Source organism: Rutilus rutilus (assembly GCF_951802725.1).
Source record: "Rutilus rutilus genome assembly, chromosome: 3".
NCBI classification, from domain to species: Eukaryota; Metazoa; Chordata; class Actinopteri; order Cypriniformes; family Leuciscidae; genus Rutilus; species Rutilus rutilus.
This window is the reverse complement of record NC_140211.1, coordinates 12,160,652-12,183,234: the sequence shown is the minus strand read 5'-3', so window position 1 is coordinate 12,183,234 and position 22,583 is coordinate 12,160,652. Positions and strand designations below refer to the sequence as shown.

The following is a 22,583-nucleotide window of genomic DNA, read 5'->3' as shown; positions in this document are numbered from 1 at the left end:
TTAAAAAAATCGTTTTCTGCAAAACAAAACTTAATTACCGGTAAGTGGTCAAAATCATGTCTGACCCGCTCCATGTCTCTCGATATTGCGTACTCGTGTGTGCGGTTCACTTTTCATAATCAACAGATGAAAAAATAACATTATTATATTTTAACAAAAATGAAACTAAATGAGCTTATTTAATGGTAACAACACAGTAGGCCTACAGACTCTGTATTTGTACAAATTGCTGCACATTCATTTTATTCTGAATTTTGCACACACAAGTTGAAAGGCATTTGTTTGTGCATGCATGTAAAACATATCTGCAACATGTATCAAGTTCACTGATAATTATGCGTGCATTTATTAATTATTATCTTAATGAATAATGTAACAAGGACGAAGCATGTGAACTGTTTGTTTAGAATTTGGATCGATCATCGCAAATAGATCCGAATGAAGAAATTAACGTACAAAACAAAACTATAGTAGAAAATGGGTGGGCCCGGACCTAAAATGCCCAATGGTAGCGCCGCGGCTGGTGGTAGCCCTACATTTTACACATCGTGGAAACAAAATAAGAATGGAAACTAAAATATGCAGTAGGCCTATCGCCCTGCAGCGCACATTCTATCAGCAGTTCTGGCGCCTCAGTCCCAATAGCCTACTGTTAAACTCGACGTACGTTCACATCACATGTTAATGCAGCGGTAGAGTTACACTCACAGGACACTGTGCACTTAACAACAGTTCATTATTTGCTTGTTTTAAGTCTTTGCCGGGTAAACATTTCTTTGGCATTCTGTTCTGACATGATGCACTTTTTCTAAGCACGAACTGAAGTGCGCGCGCACTGTCAAACAGCGCCAAACTGGATTTTTGTTGGGTCAGACCCATCTGATATCGAAGGGGGGCTGATAACGCGAGATCAACATGGAGCTAAATGGAAAAAAATAGCACCAAACAAGCCACTTTGAAATGTTGCGGTTTTAATGAATATAAAAGTTGGGTGACCCTCCTCCTAGACTAAAAAAAGTTGGATGACCCTCCCCTCAACAAAGAATAAAAAGACATGACCCTCCCCTATTTTCCTCCGGTGGCCCCTTCCATAAATACGAACGGTCCCCAGTACTAAACTGCTCTGTTTGCATTCGCGTAGTCTATAACAAGTTAAGTATACTAATCTTTATAAAGTATTTTTTATAACAATATTTGTCTTTTTACTGTTATTTTCTTAGGGGGAGCTCGACGATTTTGCTCAGATGTGGAATGCACACCGCATACGAACACAACGTAATATTACTGCACCACATGGACGACCGGCCATAATGTATATGGCTCCTCATCTTTACGGGTCAACAGATCATATCTTTCGGTGTGACCCTGCTGATGTTCAAAACTGCCAAGAGGAGTGCGTAACACCGACCCACCCATGTGATGACACAGTTTTTGAACTTTGTTGTCTGATAATGGATGAACTTCATCTTAATGTCCCAGATGATGCTGAGAGTGGCAGAACCCTGTACATTAGTCTTAGGCAAGAGATACTAAGTGTGTTGTGATTTGTCTTTACAATATCTTTGGAAAGATTTAGTGTAATCTTTTGAGTTAAAAATGTATTATGCAAGTCATTTTTATAGAATTTTCATTTGTATTTGAGTAAGAGGCTGTGATTTAAATTCTAAGATATGTAGTCATATTTTACAACACTTGGACATGATATTGTAAATTGTAGATTTTAAATCATTTTTGTTTTTAAGTCTTTACTTATAGATCTTTCAATGTATAATGCACATGTTATCAAATAAAAGACAGCTTTAAGGATAGCCTACTTTATTTGTTTAACAAAAAGCTTGCAAATGTAGTTACAGGAAATGAGAATGTGTACCAAGAGGTACTGACACAAGGTCATATAACACAAGATAAAATAGTATTGCAGGTAGGCCATTTCTATTTCTGGTTAAAATAAATTCTAAAACTTCCTTATAAGAACACAACTTGTATTCAACAGACCTTATTAAAACACTAGTGAGACTGTAACATGAACCTCTGGGACTTAAATGTGTAAGGCCAACAAAAAGAAATGTATGACAATGTATGGTTTTCAGAACTGAAATGTTCTATAGGTTTTTCCCAGAATACACAAATGAACAGTATATGAAAAGAAGCCGGATTATTTTATCACGGTCTACATGGAGAACAGTTTGCTGGAAATGCACAAAATTTACCTTACAAGCTATTATCAGCTTTACAACAGATCCATTTTCATGTAGTTGGCATCTAAGACACTCGCAAACTCTCTACGAAATTCAGAGTAGGTACTGTAAGTGCATGGTATCTGCAACAGTGGACCACATGTATGTGCCACTGGACACCTTTGTAACCCCCTGATATCTGTAAATTCAACATCAATGTGTGAAACACAAATAACATCAGCCCCAGTGGTAAAGCGCAGAAATTTATGCAGTTTATCTTTGTCAAGTGATCGAATGAACAGCTTTAAAAACTGTATTGTTTTACTGTGAGAAGGTTGTTTCTCATTGTGTTTAAGCAACCCAATAATGCCTTTTGCTGTTGGAATTTTGGATTCATAAAGGGCTGAAACTGCGGACACAGTTGGAAGCAGACTTTTTAAAGTACACTGAGCACTAGCAGCCATCATTTCAAGAGCATACATTGGCTCCTGTATTAGTTGTTTGTGCGCAGTCTGTATGATGGTGTCCTTTATGGCATCTCCATCAGGAACAGCGTGCCCACCCATTCTGGAAAGCATGTCGAGTAGGTCATCCCTGTCATACTCTTTTCCTTCCAGCACAGAGCTGATGATGTCTCTCTCAAATGGCGTGACAAACCTTGAATAAAACAGAATGTATAAAACAGATCAATTAAGCCCTTTTCACACAGAGATTACGGAAAATACATTGATAATGTGTCCCGAGCTCGTTTGATTTTGGTTAATTCACACTGCCAGTAATTTTCACGGAATCTGTGCGTGCCTTCACACACATCACGTAAAGATGGCATTGATTCCGGCTTATGTTCACACAGAGCGCGTCCCGGGACTGATTCCGGCAATGTTACTAGGTCCCCTTCCCGGGATCAATCCCGGGACGTGTTTGCGTTCACACAGAAGGCAGTCTAGCAATTTTATGGCAATTTCCAGGGATGAACGCGCTGAGTGAAAGGGGCTTTACAGTGCATAGTGACAAATATTTGTCATAAAATTCAATGGCTCATTTCGCATGCAGTACCATTCAATTGTACAATTGGCAAAAATACTATACTACATACCTCACAAAAGATTCAATCAGCATGTCTGGTGTCACTTTGTTCTCTCCATGAAGGAGACACACTACAAAGGCCAACGACAGCTTCACTGGAAAGAATCCATGATCCTGGTATCCTTTTAGTAGAATTCGACCTACTGCCTCCCATTCTTCTTTTCCATACTCAGGCTTTAGGGCAGGGACACACTCAATTTCCCCATCTGCACAATTCAGGAAAAAAGCTTCCCAAAAACCTGAATATGCATCCCGGGCAACACCAGATGCATCAATGCCACATTCATCAACAAAGATAACTGACAGTCTGGTCTCCACAACACTGGCATCTTTGAACTGTTCCACCATATCATGAATGATGTTGACACGATGCAGTCTCAGCATCTTCGGAGCAGAATCTTCACGTGTTAGCAAATGTGCTACCTCTCTTGACTGTGATGGTATCTCTTCTTGAGGTGCATCTATTGAAAGAGTATCATCAGAGTTGTACTCAGGATCCTCCACTGGACCAAACTGTATTTCATCATCAGATGACAAATATGTCTCGTCTGCTGTGTAGCAGTCATCATTTTGTTCTGATGGTGTGTCTGAACTTTGAAGATCCTCAGAAGCAGCTTCAGATTTTTCAAGATCAAGTGTTACCAAGTAGAATCTCAGTACTCCCAGTTTAACAGATTCATACAGCCCTCCAACGGTGATATCATGTGGCATTTCACACTCTTGAAAATCATATATTTTGAAAGAGAAACTGACTTCAGGACCTTTCTTTGACTGACCCCGAGGAAAAAAAAGCTCCTTTCCCAGCTGGATGAGGTCATCATAACCAGCAGTTTTTGGAACAGCCAGCTTTCTTGTCCCACCACCACATTTGGTTCGAACTTGTTTTCCATTGTGCATCCATCCAAGTTCAACCCGTCTTGTATCTTTACAAGCATTTTTGTTTCCAATCAATGACTTTCTCGTGCTCCCACATTCCTCATTTTCACCGGCGTCCTCTGAGAAGTTTGAGACATGTGTAAGTTTCATTTTCTTCCTTAGTTTTTCTAGAAGATTTAGTTTTCTGGTTTGTTTAACATGGTTGCCGTTGCCACAGTAATGCCTTAACGCAACCCTATCACCAAGGGCTGGCAGGAATCTCTCCAATGTGTTGTCATCCATTGTTGTTACTGTCGATTGGTCAATCTATGAACATATAAATGTACACATGATTAGGGATACATAAAGGCTGCAGTTTCACCCAGCATGAGCAGAATTACTGACACTTAAAACTTACAACTCTAGTCCAAAAATGGATTAGGTCTGATAATGTTCTATTGGTTACATTTTAAATGATTTCTCTTGCAATGTCCTTTTTTTATTAAAATTAATTACTAAAATAAGTTATTAATTTCAAATTGAATATATACGTTAGTGGTTCATTGGATCACAAAACTCACGGTTTGGATCATATTACGTTTTTTGAGTCACGGATTGGATCATTTTTTGGATCAGCAAAATAATAATAATAATAATAATAATTTGGGGTAACTTTGCTTTCTATTTATCACTTAAAGCTCACTTTAAGTAACCTACTCCAATACCACAGCAAAAAAACTAGCCTAACTAATAAAGTTAAAACAATATTAAAGGCAAGTGAACAGACAGTAAGAACAAACAGCAATTACAAGCATAGATAAATAGAATGTAACATTTATAAAGTATAAGGTCTAATTGTAGTATTCATGTCAGGTAGGCCTACAAAAAAATTTAAATGTAAAATAACGCTATGTTTACTGTATAAACTTAATAGATTATTCTTTGTTAAAGCTTTGTTTTGTAGTTTGATTAACATTAATGACAAACAACAGCATACATTTAAAGGCCGCTGTCACTTTAACAATGCACGGCTGTATAATGATGATACACATCCGAGTTCTTTCTTAACTCGTTCACAAAGACATAACCGAATGTGTTTACGAGAATACTTGCTTACTTTGACTATGTGTGTGTATATAATGTCCACCGAATAGCAACGCGAAAGATTGAGGAATCGATTCGGAGTTCGCGCACTATCTGAAACGCGCCTCTCTGTGTGTGCGGCTGTGAGCACAGATAACAGCGTGGGACGCTGAGTAACGTTAACGAAATAAATTCTCCTATGCCTCTCCCAGCGCCGGCATGTTTTAAAATATATTGAATTTGTAAACTAGCAAGTGCAAAATACGTGCAAACGATAACCTTTCACTCTATTGCGGTTAAACTCGCAATGCCGCGAATCACATGCGCGCCGAACCGGATCAACGATCCGTTTAACCCCTAGGTAACGTTAACTGCATTCAAAATAATGAATATGTTTAATAAATATGCATGTTTAAATCACCTTTTGCTCAATCATGCGCTTTAACGTGTCCTCTGGCACTCCACGATTGCGAAGGAAGTCATACAAGTCATCCTCCTCCTCCGCCATGACTGCGATCTGTGGCCACTTTTTTTTTTTTCTCCGTTTGCTTCCGCCAGCTTTGACCTTGTGTTGCGATCAAATCTGGCCGATGTACAAATGTCCTATTTGCAAAAAACTCTTCTATCTATTCTGAAGTAGGTTTCAGTCTACTCTTAGCACGGACCATACGCAACAACAACAATAATAGTTAAATTATTATTATTATTATTAATAATAATAATAATAATAATAATAATAATAATAACAGCCGCAGTAGTGGTATAAGGCAGTGCAAGCCAAGTCAAGTAAAACATAGTTTCTGATCTGGCCAATAATGACCAAGCACATGAAGCAAAATAGGCTATCTGCGATTGAGTTGTGTAAAGTTAACAAATAAACCAAATCTAATAGATAAACTATGAAGCTGGCTGAAAGAGCAATAGCCTACTGACAACAAAACTAGCACAAAACTATGTGTAATTGCCAAATAAGTTAATTGCCATTAATATGCAACGTTTTAGAAAAGTATAAATTAGTAGAATATCCAGTGTTATGAAAACAGTAGGTCAACATAACTACAATGCATTCTATAATTCCCGGTCTTATTCTGCCCTCTAGTGGCTTATCGAAATGAATACAAACCTTAACATATTTACTAACAGACCAAACACAGTAAATAATCATACTAATAAAGTATATGTACAACAAAATCTGATGAGCTCAGAATATACGCGTTTAATTCCACGTTAAGCAAATTGCCGAATACACTCAAATGAGATCGACTCAGACGTCAATAAATGGACGCGCAAATTATAATCACTAATACAAAATAAAACAAAAATGTCTTTTATACACAAAAATGTCTCTATTTGTACAAATTGCTGCACATTCGTTGAATTCTGAATTTTGCACATTTGAAAGCAATTTGTTTATGGGTAGCCTAAAATATCTGCAACATTTATCAAGTTCAAGGAATTGTGCGTGCATTTCTTAATCAATATGATACTAAAATTATAATAAAGTATACTACACAAAAATCATATAAGTCCAGACTATGAACGCAAAGAAACTCTGTTTTACTTGACTTGGCTTGCACTGCCTTAGTCTAGCTATTATTATTATTATTATTAATAATAATACTAATATTAATTTAACTATTATTGTTGTTGTTGCACTGCATTCGTTGAATTCTGAATTTTGCACACATAATTGAAAGCAATTTGTTTGTGGATAGTAGCCTAAAACATATCTGCAACATTTATCAAGTTCACGGATAATTGTGCGTGCATTTATTAATCAATATGATAGGCTACTAAAATCATAATAAAGTATAGGCTAGGCTACTACAAAAATCAGATAAGTCCAGAATATGAACGCAAAGCGTTTAATTTGACGTTAAGCATTTTCCTCCCATAGAAACTCATTATAAGAACGCTAAATGTAGCTTAATGCATATTAGAATGTCCCTTTATTATGTCGAAATAACGAGATATTTATGTCGAAATAACGAGATATTATGTCGAAATAACGAGATATTATGTCGAAATAACGACTTATTAAGTCGAAATAACGAGATATTATGTCGAAATAACGACTTATTAAGTCGAAATAACGAGATATTATGTCGAAATAACGACTTATTAAGTCGAAATAACGACTTATTAAGTCGAAATAACGAGATATTAAGTCGAAATAACGACTTATTAAGTCGAAATAACGACTTATTATGTCGAAATAACGAGATATTATGTCGAAATAACGACTTATTAAGTCGAAATAACGAGATATTATGTCGAAATAACGACTTATTAAGTCGAAATAACGACTTATTAAGTCGAAATAACGACTTATTAAGTCGAAATAACGACTTATTAAGTCGAAATAACGAGATATTATGTCGAAATAACGACTTATTAAGTCGAAATAACGACTTATTAAGTCGAAATAACGAGATATTATGTCGAAATAACGACTTATTAAGTCGAAATAACGACTTATTAAGTCGAAATAACGAGATATTATGTCGAAATAACGAGATATTATGTCGAAATAACGACTTATTAAGTCGAAATAACGAGATATTATGTCGAAATAACGACTTATTAAGTCGAAATAACGACTTATTAAGTCGAAATAACGAGATATTATGTCGAAATAACGACTTATTAAGTCGAAATAACGACTTATTAAGTCGAAATAACGAGATATTATGTCGAAATAACGACTTATTAAGTCGAAATAACGACTTATTAAGTCGAAATAACGAGATATTATGTCGAAATAACGAGATATTATGTCGAAATAACGACTTATTAAGTCGAAATAACGAGATATTATGTCGAAATAACGACTTATTAAGTCGAAATAACGAGATAAGTTTAAATTTTTTTTTTTCTCACCTTGCGGTTCAGGGCTTCCGTAATAACCTTTTATACAGAAATATATTCATTCTTTATTGTCTTTATTTATTCTTTATTGGATTTATTGTCTCTTTAGAAAAAGTTATTTAATCCCTCTATAGAACCTCACTGAACCCTTAACACTCAGCTTCTTCTTTTTTTTTTTTATCTTTTTTTTTTTTTTGATTTTAAGAATTACAATTACAGTCAGGGGGGTACAAAGAGTAAAGCCGATAAACAAACATAAAAAGACATATACATAAACAGTGACAAACTTAAAAGTTAAACAAAAATGTGAAAATGTTTACAGATTGAAACGCACTTTGCAGCTTTCTTATTTTTCAAACCCAATTGTGTTTAGGTATTGTAAAATTTCTGCACTTAAAATGAAAAACAAAGGCTTGTTTCCTCGAAATTTACACTTATGAATACTAAATCTTAACATTAAGCTTCCTGCAAGTGTGTGTGTGTGTGTGTGTGTGTGAGAGAGAATGACCGTGTCTTCCATCATCTCGCTTTCTGATTGGATATTGTTTGAGCGTGCGCGCGTTTGTCCTCGGGGTTCCCCCCACACATCAGGATTTCTGATCGTAAATATTAAACATGTTTAATATTTACGATTCGCGATCGGAGCGGCTCCGACGTTCTTCCGAGCAGGTTCGGACACTCTTAACACACCTCACACCAAGGGAAAATCTGATAAAATAATCTGTTAAACCATCAAGATAATCGGGACATAGCTAGGATTGTCGGAAGGGGGAAATCGGCCCAAAATCAGCCCGATTATCTTTTGGTGTGTACCCAGCATAAGCAAAGATTGTATACAGAATAAAAAAGTAAAGAAAGAGAGAGAGAAAAGAAGAGGGTGGCAAAATTACGAGAAACATCAAAGAATCAGGGTCACCTTAAAAGGGGCACAATAACTTATAAAGGATGCGAACAGTTACTTGCATTGACTTCTGTTGCTGAACAAGTCCAGATGCAGAGAATTCTGTAAATTCTTGATGATTTTGTAAGGAGTGCGCTGAAGCGTTCGTTTGGATTCTACTGGGTGGTCCATGTTGAATCCAATGAAGGTAACTTGAAGACGTAGTGTCTCAAAAGAGATGGAGCGAAGATCTGAACTGATCAGAGAACTCTTAAAGGCCCTATCAGTTCACATACATTTGGTGAGGTGACCAATCAAAGATGTTCGGGAGAACGTCTTTGTTCCATCTTATCCCTATTTGCATGTTTATGGTGGCATGGAGAATTTGTTCAGTTTTTACACAAAGGTATGGTAAAAAAAATTATTATGATGCATTTCATTATAACATCCTCTACACTATAAATTATGAAATGTAAAGAGGTTTCTTTTGATACCAAGAACATCTAGGTCTAGCCCAATCACCTTCAAGTGGTAACAAACCGAGCCAATCCAATCCAAACCTTTACCATCCAATATTTTTGTTTTCATTTTCTGGTCTATGAATTAATAAACGTCATTGTGATATCATCTCGCCTTCCGAGTCTTTCTGGTAGAACTGCTCTTTCAGCCGAAATGCCCAGGGATTAATTAAGCTCTGAATGAACAGTGCGCTGGATCCACACATCGCTGGAATTCGCTTTCACACCGAAAAAATGGCAAACCCAAAAAATTGCAATAATAATTGGTGTTCCCTTTCGAAGGGAACTCGACACTACGTCATCGACGCTTTGGGGAACGCCTCAGGCTTGACAGGTGTCTGAAATCAAATATCAACTCACGGCAATCATGTTGACCGGCTACAGCCCGTGAATCATCAGCTTGAATGATTAACGTGCGACCTGGATGTATAAAAGGCAGTCTTGTCAACATCCTTTTCGTCTGAAGGGACTGTTTGTCTGTTAAGAGAATAACGCTTTGGAGAGGATGAAACGCGCAGAGAACAAGCAGAGTTTTCGTAAGTGTGCAGACCCATGCCCAAGATATTTGACGCCGGGTGACACACACGATCTGTGCGTTTTTTTTGCTTGGGAGAAGAGCACGTACCGTGCAAACTGTGAGAGTTTTTCATTGAAGACTCTCCGCTCTCGTCTGACCCTTTTCTCGGGGGAAGAGGGTTCAGCATCCGAGCCCCGTGGTGATGGTCCCGCTCGTGCTGAGGCTCAGCGGCGACTTTCATCATGGGGATCTCAGATGGAGCTAGCCGATCGTCTTGAGAGGGAGGTTAACCTCTCAGATAGTTCGTCCGCTGACGAGGGCGAGCTGCAGGTAGATGATGATGATGATGTTTTATTGTTGTCTCCTAATGCGTCTACTGCTGGTGCTCTTCCGGACAGGCAGGTTTTGGTTGATGATGCCGGCAGTCAGGTGGAGACCGAACCATCTCAACCATCCTGCCCTGTGTATGCGGAGCTGGTGGACGTTATGTGACGCGCCACCGACAGATTGCAGCTGCCGTGGAGGCGCGTTAGGGAAGAGACCACTCGTGGCCGTCTTGACGATCGGTTTCTTCCCAGCCATAGGCCACCAGCTCAGGTGAGCCTTTCATTCGTTCCGGATCTCCATACTGAGATCAAGAAGGCATGGAAGAACCCTTACTCTGCCCGTATTCATCCACATCAGCAGGGTAGTTTCGCTGCTGTGGATGGAATCGCAGAGCATGGGTATGTGTCGATGCCGCCCATTGACGAGACGTTGGCTAACTATCTCGTGTCTGAGCAGGCGTTGACATTGAGAGCTCCTACCCTGCCTTCCAAGCTGCTAAAAACAACGGTGTGCTTGAATGACAGAGCATACACAGCAGCGGGTCAGGCCGGTGCTGCTCTGCACACTCTCACGGTGTTACAGGCGTACCAGGCCGACCTGCTGCGGGTCACTGAGCTGCGCCGCACCACGGACCTTGCTCTCCGGGCCACCAAACATCTGCTGCCGCGATCGGCCAGTCGATGGCGGCCATGGTGGCCACGGCCTCATATTGTGGTTATCAGGTCATAGGCCTTACTAGGCCTTCCTGAATATGAGCTCCCACATGCTGTGGTTATCAGGTCAGAGGCCTTACTAGGCCTTCTTGAATATGAGCTCCCACATACTGTGGTTATCAGGTAATAGGCCTCACTAGGCCTTCCTGAATATGAGCTCCCACATACTGTGGTTATCAAGTATCAGGTTATAGGCCTCACCAGGCCTTCCTGATTATGAGCTCCCACATGCTGTGGTTATCAGGTCAGAGGCCTCACTAGGCCTTCCTGTATATGAGCTCCCACATACTGTGGTTATCAGGTAATAGGCCTCACTAGGCCTTCCTGAATATGAGCTCCCACATACTGTGGTTATCAGGTAATAGGCCTCACCAGGCCTTCCTGAATATGAGCTCCCACATACTGTGGTTATCAAGTATCAGGTAATAGGCCTCACCAGGCCTTCCTGATTATGAGCTCCCACATGCTGTGGTTATCAGGTAATAGGCCTCGCCAGGCCTTCCTGAATATGAGCTCCCACATACTGTGGTTGTCAGGTAATAGGCCTCACCAGGCCTTCCTGAATATGAGCTCACATACTGTGGTTATCAGGCCAGAGGCCTCACTAGGCCTTCCTGAATATGAGCTCCCACATACTGTGGTTATCAAGTATCAGGTAATAGGCCTCACCAGGCCTTCCTGATTATGAGCTCCCACATGCTGTGGTTATCAGGTAATAGGCCTCACCAGGCCTTCCTGAATATGAGCTCCCACATACTGTGGTTGTCAGGTAATAGGCCTCACCATGCCTTCCTGAATATGAGCTCCCACATACTGTGGTTATCAGGTTATAGGCCTCACTAGGCCTTCCTGAATATGAGCTCCCACATACTGTGGTTATCAAGTATCAGGTTATAGGCCTCACCAGGCCTTCCTGATTATGAGCTCCCACATGCTGTGGTTATCAGGTAATAGGCCTCACCAGGCCTTCCTGAATATGAGCTTCCACATACTGTGGTTGTCAGGTTATAGGCCTCACTAGGCCTTCCTGAGTTCCCTCATATTGTGGTTATCAGGTCATAGGCCTTACTAGGCCTTCCTGAATATGAGCTCCCACATACTGTGGTTATCAGGTAATAGGCCTCACCAGGCCTTCCTGAATATGAGCTCCCACATACTGTGGTTATCAGGCCAGAGGCCTCACTAGGCCTTCCTGAATATGAGCTCCCACATACTGTGGTTATCAAGTATCAGGTTATAGGCCTCACCAGGCCTTCCTGAATATGAGCTCCCACAAACTGTGGTTGTCAGGTTATAGGCCTCACTAGGCCTTCCTGAGCTCCCTCATATTGTGGTTATCAGGTCATAGGCCTTACTAGGCCTTCCTGAATATGAGCTCCCACATACTGTGGTTATCAGGTTATAGGCCTCACCAGGCCTTCCTGAATATGAGCTCCCACATACTGTGGTTATCAGGTCATAGGCCTTACTAGGCCTTCCTGAATATGAGCTCCCACATAATGTGGTTATCAGGTTATAGGCCTCACCAGGCCTTCCTGGATACGAGCTTCCACATACTGTGGCTATCAAGTATCAGGTTATAGGCCTCACCAGGCCTTCCTGATTATGAGCTCCCAAATGCTGTGGTTATCAGGTCAGAGGCCTTACCAGGCCTTCCTGAATATGAGCTCCCACATAATGTGGTTATCAGGTTATAGGCCTCACCAGGCCTTCCTGGATATGAGCTTCCACATACTGTGGCTATCAAGTATCAGGTTATAGGCCTCACCAGGCCTTCCTGATTATGAGCTCCCAAATGCTGTGGTTATCAGGTCAGAGGCCTCACTAGGCCTTCCTGAATATGAGCTGCCACATACAGTGGTTGAATATGAGCTCACACATACTGTGGTTGAATATGAGCTCACACATACTGTGGTTGAATATGAACTCCCACATACTGTGGTTATCAGGTCAGAGGCCTCACCAGGTCTTCCTGGATACAAGCTTCCACATACTGTGGTTTTCAGGTTATAGGCCTCACCCGGCCTTCCTGAATATGAACTCCCACATATTGTGGTTATCAGGTTATAGGCCTTACCAGGCCTTCCTGAATATAGCTCCCACATACTATGGTTATCAGGTAGCAGGCCTCACCAGGCCTCCCTGATAGGGCTTGCCTACCGGATTAAGCACTATGCTGAGTCATACTCTCCGGTATTTTCCCGTTTCTGAGATCCGGGCCGAGTGGTTCACTGCCAGCTTCACAGACCCTCGGGTTGGATGCCTTACCTAAGGCATGAGGCTCTGTCTTCGGACAGACAGGAAGTGGCCAGACTGTGTGTCTTATGTTTTTGACACCAGATCAGGCCTGCCTGGTGACATTTCAGGTGGCATTCCCCTGAATAGTGACTGGCTGGGGTTCCCTCGGGTCCCCTTGCCACATTCTCTAGTAGGGACCCCTTCTATTTTTGAATTGTGGTCCTAGGCCCTTGAGCTGGCCCAGGTAGACCTTCCTTTAGACTGACATGTTTATGGAGGTTTTCTGTGGTATCTTATAGCTTGGGCTATGACCGGTAGGGAGTGCTGTCACTGACAGCCCAGTGTGACTTGAGGGGGTTCTAGCATTCACTGAATTGTTGGTTCTGACAGTTGCCACTGTCTTTGAGCATGCACTCCCCTCAGCATGGTGGAGTGGGTATATCGTTCCCCAAAGCGTCGATGACGTAGTGTCGAGTTCCCTTCAAAGGGAACGTCTCGGGTTACGACTGTAACCTATGTTCCCTGAGAACAGGGAACGAGACACTATGTCTCCCTGCCATGCCTCGGGGCCTGCCTGCAACAGTCCCTTCAGACGATAGGATGTTGTCATGTTTTCAAGACTCCCTTTTATACATCCAGGTTGCGCGTTAATCATTCAAGCTGATGATTCACGGGCTGTCGCCGGTCAACATGATTGCCGTGAGTTGATATTTGACTTCAGACACCTGTCAAGCCTGAGGCGTTCCCCAAAGCGTAGATGACGTAGTGTCTCGTTCCCTGTTCTTAGGGAACATAGGTTACAGTCGTAACCCGGGATGTTTTCTGAGATCTTTCTCCTAATAGCAATGAAAATAGCTTTCTGCTCTCTTTTAGAGAAATTTGCACTTTTCTCTTCTGAGGGTGACTGGATTGAGCAATCGTTGTACAACCACTCGTCTCCGAAGCAAAAAATGTATACAGTGAGTAATGCTGGTCTTATTTATACAAGTATGTCCGTGTAGGTGTAACTCGGCACGCAAATCTCACTGGTTAATGTCCATTGGTTCGTTATGTTACTACTTGGAGGTGATTGGGCTCCCAGCCGAGACCCCATGACATCAGTCTGACGTGACGTTGAACGTGACTGACTGAATGAGAATGATGGGGATTTGAAGACATTAAAGCAGTGATACATCATCTTTGGATATCAGTATTTGAAGTTCCCTTTCGTTGTCACTCCGAGTTACGTCGGATGACGACGAATGGGGTTTCGCTTAGAAATCCTATCATCTTCGAGTATTAAAACACGAGCCAATGGCAAAGAAATGCCATGGGTCTGCGGAATTTGCATAGCGTAACTCCGCCCCACCCTGGGGTTATAAAGGAAGTCGCGAGCAACATGCAGATATGTTTTCGCTTCGGAGCCAAGTTGATGTACTTCACTCCACAGCCAAATCCTGAGTTTATCTCTTCATCTCTTCGAGACGAGCCTCTCTCCAGGTGTTGGTGTGACAGCGAGTTCCAGCGAGTGCACATTCCCTGCTGATCTGTGCAGTGATTTGCCAGAGTTTGTGTGTTCTCTCCCTGGTCGCTTCAACACTCTGCGGAGAAATCTCCTTTCATAAAAGAGCATTGCACGCGGCACGTCTTTTTAAAGATGCCTCGCCCGTGCACTTCTGGTTGCGGTCTATTTGTGTCTGACTCTGATGGGCACAATCGCTGTCTTGTGTGTCTGGGTGTTGAGCACGCTAAGGCAGCGTTTGTGGATGAGTCATGTTCCCACTGCGGGAACATGCCCATCGCACGGTTGAGATCGAGACTCAATGATCTTCATGTGAGAGTCCCCTCATCCGCACCCCGATCTACTGGTCCCGAGAGGGCTGGTACTTCGGCTGGCGGCCAGGGTGATCTGAGGGTTACTATTCCACGCTCCACACTTCCCTCTGTTCCCGTGCAACCCGCGAGTGTCCGCGTGGAAACCGCTGTACAGTCTTCTGACTTGCCGCGAGTTTCATTCGGCGCTCCAGAGGAGGACACGATGTCGATCGCGGCATCACAAGGTGGGCAGGAGTCCTCGGGAAGTGAGGATTCGGCTGTGCTGCCACCCTCGGGTGCTCCAGCATTGTCCGAGTCTGATCCCGAGATGACGGCCATGCTTTCCCGGGCAGCCGCGGCGATCGGTCTTGAGTGGTCCCCGCCACCTGGGCCGGTTCGTTCGTGGCTGGACGATTGGTTTTTGGGTGCGGCTGCTGATCCGCGTCGGCAGCCAACCCCAATGCCTTTTTTCCCGGATGTGCATGAGGAGGTCACGAGGTCCTGGAAGGCACCATTGTCTTCCCGTGATCGCTCGGCGACCGCCTCCGCCTTGCCTCCCCTTGATCAGGCGGCCGCCAAAGGGTACACTGGGGTTCCCCAGGTTGAACGCTCTGTTGCGATGCAGTTGTGTCCTCAGAGTGCTTCTTCCCGCGGGGACCCAAAGCACCCCTCCAAGGCCTGTAGGTTCTCCTCCACCCTTGTGGCGAAGGCCTATAGAGCTGCGGGGACGGCGGCCTCCTCACTGCATGCCATGGCGACTCTGCAGGTCTACCAGGCCCAGATGTTGCGTGATATGCACGAGGGGAGGACTGACCCAGCACTCTTTGATGAGTTGCGTGCCGCCACCGACCTTGCTCTCCGAGCGACGAAGGTGACCGCACGCTCGCTGGGTCAGGTGATGGCCACTTCGGTGGTCCAGGAGCGACACCTATGGCTAAACCTGGCTGATATGCGGGAGGCCGAGCGGACCCGGTTCCTCGACACCCCCATATCCCAGGCTGGCCTATTCGGCGGTGCAGTTGAGGACTTTGCCCAGCAGTTCTCGACTGCCCAGAAGCAGACTGAGGCTCTAAAACATGTCCTGCCCCGGCGGCCCGCTGCTTCGGCGGCGCAGCCGTCGGCACAGGTGCCTCAGCCCGCTCGCCGCCGAGGGCGCCCCCCTGCGGTTCCCGCCCCTCCCGATCGGCCCCAGCAGTCCGCTGCTCCCGGGTCGCGTCGTCGAGGAAGCCGTAGGAAGGCGCCACAGCCCTCTCCCGCCCCGCGCCCCGCTAAACGCCAGGCTAAGCGGCGCTCCTGAGACGGGCTGCTCAGAGATGGCGATGAGTTCTGCACAGGAGCCGGTAGCAGGGCCGCTCCTTCCCCCGGTGGAGGGCCGGGGGAGAATCCTTGGTTTTCCCATTCCCGCTGCTCGTCCCACGACGGGCAGCACCCTAAAATGGTTAAAGAAAGAACTCACTATCCCATCTCTGAGCACACGGAGTGTGCGGATGAGAGCACGCGCCGCCCACGGGCCACGCTCCTCTCATCCCCCTCTGTCGCCAGACCCCTGCCAGAGCACGCCCCCGTGGGACGCTGGTCCTCCCCTGGCCTCCTCTGGCAGGATGCGGCTAATGACCGTGCCCCCGCACCGGGCCGCTATGCCACCCACGCCTGGGCCGGTCATTCCGCCTCGCTGCACCCCCGACGGTACGTCTGTGGTTCGTATGACCCCGCTGGTGCACTTTCTGGAAGCCTGGCTAGAGCTTCCCAGACTGTCCCGCTGGGTCGCGAGAACCATCAGGCTCGGCTACGCGATTCAGTTCGCGCGATCTCCTCCCCGCTACAGCGGAGTCCGCTTCACTATGGTCGGTGGCAATGCCCCGGTCATGAGAGCGGAGGTCGCCACCCTACTGGCGAAGGGTGCGATCGAGATTGTCCCTCCAGCCGAAATGAGGTCCGGCTTCTACAGCCCTTACTTCATTGTTCCGAAGAAATCGGGTGGGTTACGACCGATCTTGGACCTGCGCGTCCTGAACCGCTCCCTTCACAGGCTGCCGTTCAGGATGCTCACGGCCAAACGCATTTTCGAGTGTGTGCGGCCACAAGATTGGTTTGCAGCGATCGACCTGAAGGACGCCTACTTCCATGTCTCCATTTTACCTCGACACAGACCGTTTCTACGGTTTGCTTTCGAGGGGCAGGCATACCAGTACGCGGTTCTCCCTTTCGGGCTAGCCCTGTCTCCTCGCGTCTTCACGAAGGTCGTCGAGGCAGCCCTTGTTCCCCTCCGGGAACACGGGGTTCGCATCCTGAACTATCTCGACGACTGGCTGATCCTAGCTCACTCTCGAGACCAGGTTTGCGAACACAGGGACCTAGTGCTCCGGCACCTAGCTCGTCTGGGCCTTCGGGTCAACTGGGAGAAGAGCAAACTCTGCCCCGCGCAGAGGATCTCTTTTCTCGGTATGGATATCGACTCGGTCGCCATGTGCGCGCAGCTTACGAGCGAGCGCGCGCAGTCACTGCTGACTTGTCTTCGTCAGTTCGAGGGCAAGAGTGCGGTTCCACTGAAACTTTTTCAGAGGCTCCTGGGGCATATGGCATCCGCAGCCGCAGTAACGCCGCTCGGATTGCTTCATATGAGACCGCTTCAGCTTTGGCTTCGCGATCGAGTCCCGAGGTGGGCATGGCAACACGGCAAGCTCCGGGTCCCAGTGACTCCGACCTGCCGTCAGACCTTCACCCCGTGGTCGAACCTCAGCTTTCTACGGGCCGGAGTGCCCCTGGAACGAGTTTCCCGGCATGTTGTTGTCTCAACAGATGCCTCCACCACGGGCTGGGGCGCCATGTGCAATGGACATGCTGCCGCGGGCTCCTGGACAGGACCCCAGCGCCTATGGCATGTCAATTGCCTCGAGTTGCTGGCTGTACGTCTCGCCCTGCACCGCTTCCATGCGCTGCTCAGGGGTCAGCACGTATTAGTCCGATCAGACAATACCGCGACAGTAGCGTACATCAACCATCAAGGTGGTCTGCGCTCCCGCCGTATGTCACAACTCGCCCGCCACCTCCTCATATGGAGTCAGAAGCATCTGAGGTCGCTTCGAGCCATTTATATCCCGGGACACCTGAACCAGGCGGCCGACGAGCTGTCTCGAGTTCGGCCTCTCTCTGGAGAATGGCGACTCCATCCCCATACGGTCCAGCTGATTTGGGATCAGTTCGGCGACGCACAGGTAGACCTGTTTGCCTCCCACGACTCGTCCCATTGCGACCTGTTTTATTCCCTGACCGAGGGCACGCTCGGCACGGATGCACTGGCGCACAGCTGGCCGCGGGGCCTCCGCAAGTATGCGTTTCCCCCAGTGAGCCTTCTTGCGCGGACCCTGCGCAAGATCAGGGAGGACGAGGAGCAGGTCATATTGGTTGCCCCATACTGGCCCAACCACACCTGGTTCTCAGAACTTATACTCCTTGCGACAGCACCTCCCTGGCCAATTCCTCTGAGGAAGGACCTCCTTTCTCAGGGACGGGGCACCCTGTGGCACCCTCGTCCCGGTCTTTGGAACCTCCACGTGTGGCTCCTGGACGGGACGAGGCAGGTTTGAGTACCCTACCACCAGCGGTGGTGGCTACCATCACTTCCGCTAGAGCATCGTCCACAAGACATGCCTATGCGTTGAAGTGGAACCTCTTCGTCAACTGGTGTTCTTCTAAACATCAAGAACCCACGAAATGCCCGATCAGTGTCGTGCTTTCCTTCCTGCAAGAAGGGTTGGAGCGAAGGCTGTCTCCCTCCACCCTGAAAGTGTATGTTGCCGCCATTGCCGCACATCACGACGCAGTTGATGGTAAGTCCTTGGGAAAGCACGACCTGATCATCAGGTTCCTGAGGGGAGCCAGGAGATTAAATCCTCCTCGTCCTCCCCTCGTACCCTCTTGGGACCTCTCAGTGGTTTTAACTGCCCTGCAGAGTGCTCCCTTTGAGCCTCTGCAATCAGTGGAGCTTAAGTTCCTGTCAATGAAGACAGCGCTCCTGGTTGCATTGGCCTCCATCAAGAGGGTAGGGGACCTGCAGGCATTTTCGGTTGACGAAGCGTGCCTGGAATTCGGGCCGGCTAACTCTCACGTGATCCTGAGACCCCGGCTTGGATACGTGCCCAAGGTTCCTACCACACCCTTTCGAGACCAGGTAGTGAACCTGCAAGCGCTGCCCTTGGAGGAGGCAGACCCAGCCTTGGCACTGCTCTGTCCAGTACGCGCCCTTCGTGCTTACGTAGACAGAACGCAGTGTTTCAGGACCTCAGACCAGCTCTTTGTCTGTTATGGTGGGAAGCTGAAGGGAAAGGCTCTCTCCAAGCAAAGGTTGTCTCACTGGATAGTGGACGCCATTGCTTTGGCTTACCAGCAGCAAGGTCGACCGTGCCCCCTTGGTGTGACGGCCCACTCCACCCGGAGTGTGGCATCCTCTTGGGCTCTAGCGCATGGCACCTCGCTAGCAGACATCTGCAGAGCTGCAGGCTGGGCGACACCTAACACATTCGCGAGATTCTACAATCTCCGAGTGGAGCCAGTTTCTTCTCGTGTACTCGCTTCAACTAGCCGGTACTAGATTCTGCTCAGGTGTCTTCGCTTGCTCGCCATTCCTCTCTACGGACGGGATACGTGCGATATTCTCCTCAGGTGAGCCTAATAAGCCCTGAGTCTCCTCCAGCACTGACTACGTCAACGCCAGAGTTATGCCACTGGCAGCTTTCGCGCTTGGCTAGGTGCCTCCATGTGCATGGTTCCCTTCGGGCGACCCCCACATGTGTATTCCACTGTAAGCCTCTTTGAGCATGTGTCTTTCCCTCGGCAAGCCACCTTGCCACCCCTGGGGTTGAAATATTCCACCTGCGGCTGGACACCCCAGTGTTGCTCCGTATGCAGCCCTTCGGGGTCATATGTGTATTCCAAGTCCCCCCCTTCGGGTTGGGCATGATTGCATATTTCCACTGGATATGCTTCCCAGTGTACCTTGGTATTCCTGTGTTAAGTAGGACTCCTTCGTCCATGCTAGTCTCACGACAGGGAGCTCAGACTTACGCAGGGCACTGGAAGACAGTCGAGAGGTGGCGTGATTATACGGGAACCCCATTCGTCGTCATCCGACGTAACTCGGAGTGACAACGAAAGGGAACGTCTCGGTTACGTATGTAACCCTCGTTCCCTGAGTAGGGAACGGAGACGTTACGTCTCCCTGCCACTTCCGCTGTACCGCTGGAACGCCTGAGTTCAGTCTCGGCTCCTCAGCGAAGACATATCTGCATGTTGCTCGCGACTTCCTTTATACCCCCAGGGTGGGGCGGAGTTACGCTATGCAAATTCCGCAGACCCATGGCATTTCTTTGCCATTGGCTCGTGTTTTAATACTCGAAGATGATAGGATTTCTAAGCGAAACCCCATTCGTCGTCATCCGACGTAACGTCTCCGTTCCCTACTCAGGGAACGAGGGTTACATACGTAACCGAGACGTTACCCTTACATAACTAAAGAATCATAACTAGGCTAATATAACAGAGGAACATTGTCTTCCTTAAATATTAACCTATCTTAACATGGGTTAAATCCCTATTCTTGAACCCATCTTCTACTGAACTTGAATTCACAAAAAATAACACAAATTATTAAAATCACAATAACAGGCTAAAAGGACTGACAAGGTAATGTTATATGTTTAATGGATATATATTTATAATATTATATATTTTACCTCATCATAGTTGTCATAGCTGAAACTACTGTAACTTTTTCTTAGGCCTCAACTTTTCTAAGATGTTTTTTTTTTTTCTCTAACAATGGAAAGCAACTTGCAGTGGTTGACTGTTTGAATGTTGTTTCTGTGGTTTTGATTCAGAGTGTGCTGTTTAAAACAGACAGAGGTCAGTCTTGAGGGTAGGAAACTGCTTTAGCCGTGAAGTGCATGTGTCACGCTTACATGTGCATGCAAACAGATCTCATAGTTCAAAGCTTGTGTGTGTGTGTGGGGGGGGGGGGGGGGTATATATATATATATATATATATATATATACAGTATTGTGCTTCAAAAAGTTAAAAGCTTTACAGAAATTAATTAAAATGAGACACTTCAAATGCTGAAAATGTATCCGCTGACATTCACCCCAGCGACTCTCACTCTATAATGATCAGTTTATTCCTGCCTCTCATGCAACAGGAAACAATGCAGCTCATCTCTGACAGCTAGAGTCACATCCTCTCCTTATATGGACTGAGTCTGAGTCTGCTGTAGGTTTGATGGTGGTGTAAACAAGGCCCAAAATGATCATGTGTTTTGTGAATGAAATCCAAATAGTGAGCCTGTTAGTGGGCAAAAATACATTATTTCTGTGAACACAATATAGTTGAAGTGCTCTTATCTCTTTGATCTGGTGTGTGGGTTGTGTGTGTAGTCTTTTATGATGGCTTGGGTACTTTTGTGGTTAAGAATCAACTCAAATATCCACTTTACATCAGATCATCAAAGACTTATGAAAACATTAACTTTGAAACATAACTTAAATTTAAGCAATATCTGAACATGAGATTTATTTAAGGCTCTTTAAAAATGAACCAGTTGAGATATTGTGTAATAGAAGCATCTTTTTTTAAATTGAATATTGCTTTGTGAAACATTAAAATTGCATTTCATAGCTATCCTGGATCACTGCTTTGAGGAAGATTTGTCAGATTATGATCAGTTTGCATGTGTTTTATTCAAGTGTTGAACTTCTGAAAATTATGTTTGTGCATTAATATGAATATGAATAGATTTATGTTAGGTCATGTTTTATTTCAGTGCAAAATAAGTTATTGTGTCCCTGTCCTTGGTGCTGAAATTACAAATCCGTGTCCCATACACTTCTGACTTTAATGATTTAAGGCCTAAACAAATGCACACAGCACTGGTTGTCATGGTTGAGATTTAAGTCTCTGAAATATTATGGGGAAAAGAGAAACATGTTATTTTTCAATAATAATTTTAAAATGAATAAAAATGTGTTGTGTCTGCTACCTCACCCACAAAAATAACCACTGCATTAGGCCATTTCTTTTCAGTGAAGAGACTCATTTCCTGTTTTTGTTCTTATGATACTGACAAAATAATCATTAACCACATTTATATACATACAGATGCTAACCATTGTTATGTGTACCTTATAGGTTTAATATGCAGTAGGCAGTTTATCAAACGTCATACAGAATTTCTGTTCTGTTAATCGGTGTCTGTCTACGGTACATAAATAAGGCTTTTTTTTTTTTTTTTTGCAATGGAAGTGTAGTTGGGTTTTAACATGTTGTGGTTTTGTTGCAGCAACAGGTGTGAAAAAAGAAGTGTGAAAACAAACAGAAATGAAGGACATGGGCCAGTCTCACTGCACTACACATTGGCATATGCAATCATATTTCCTTTAACTTCAAAAAGCAATTCTTGAAAAAAGAAATTCTTAGCATTTATGAGATTCAGTTACAGTGTAGGAAATGTGTCTGTGATTTTCAGTAAAGCTGTT

At 45.0% G+C, this 22,583-nt stretch overlaps 3 protein-coding genes across 3 annotated transcripts in view; 1 reads left to right on the top strand and 2 right to left on the bottom strand.

Moving 5' to 3' along the window:
* Positions 1-22,583, bottom strand: part of LOC311288571 (uncharacterized protein) — a 104,780-nt gene that overhangs the window by 29,360 nt on the left and 52,837 nt on the right. The window lies entirely within an intron of this gene.
* The window catches only part of nitr7b (novel immune-type receptor 7b), a 112,372-nt gene that overhangs the window by 43,471 nt on the left and 46,318 nt on the right, over positions 1-22,583 (top strand). The gene's annotated exons all lie outside the window — the stretch shown is intronic.
* Positions 1,796-5,774, bottom strand: LOC311288036 (uncharacterized protein). The gene is made up of 3 exons (XM_084405242.1): positions 5,623-5,774; positions 3,274-4,445; positions 1,796-2,834 (listed from the first exon to the last, which is right to left on the bottom strand). The coding sequence occupies exons 1-3, from the start codon at positions 5,707-5,709 to the stop codon at positions 2,231-2,233; spliced, it is 1,863 nt and encodes a 620-aa protein (XP_084261368.1). The 5' UTR covers positions 5,710-5,774; the 3' UTR covers positions 1,796-2,230.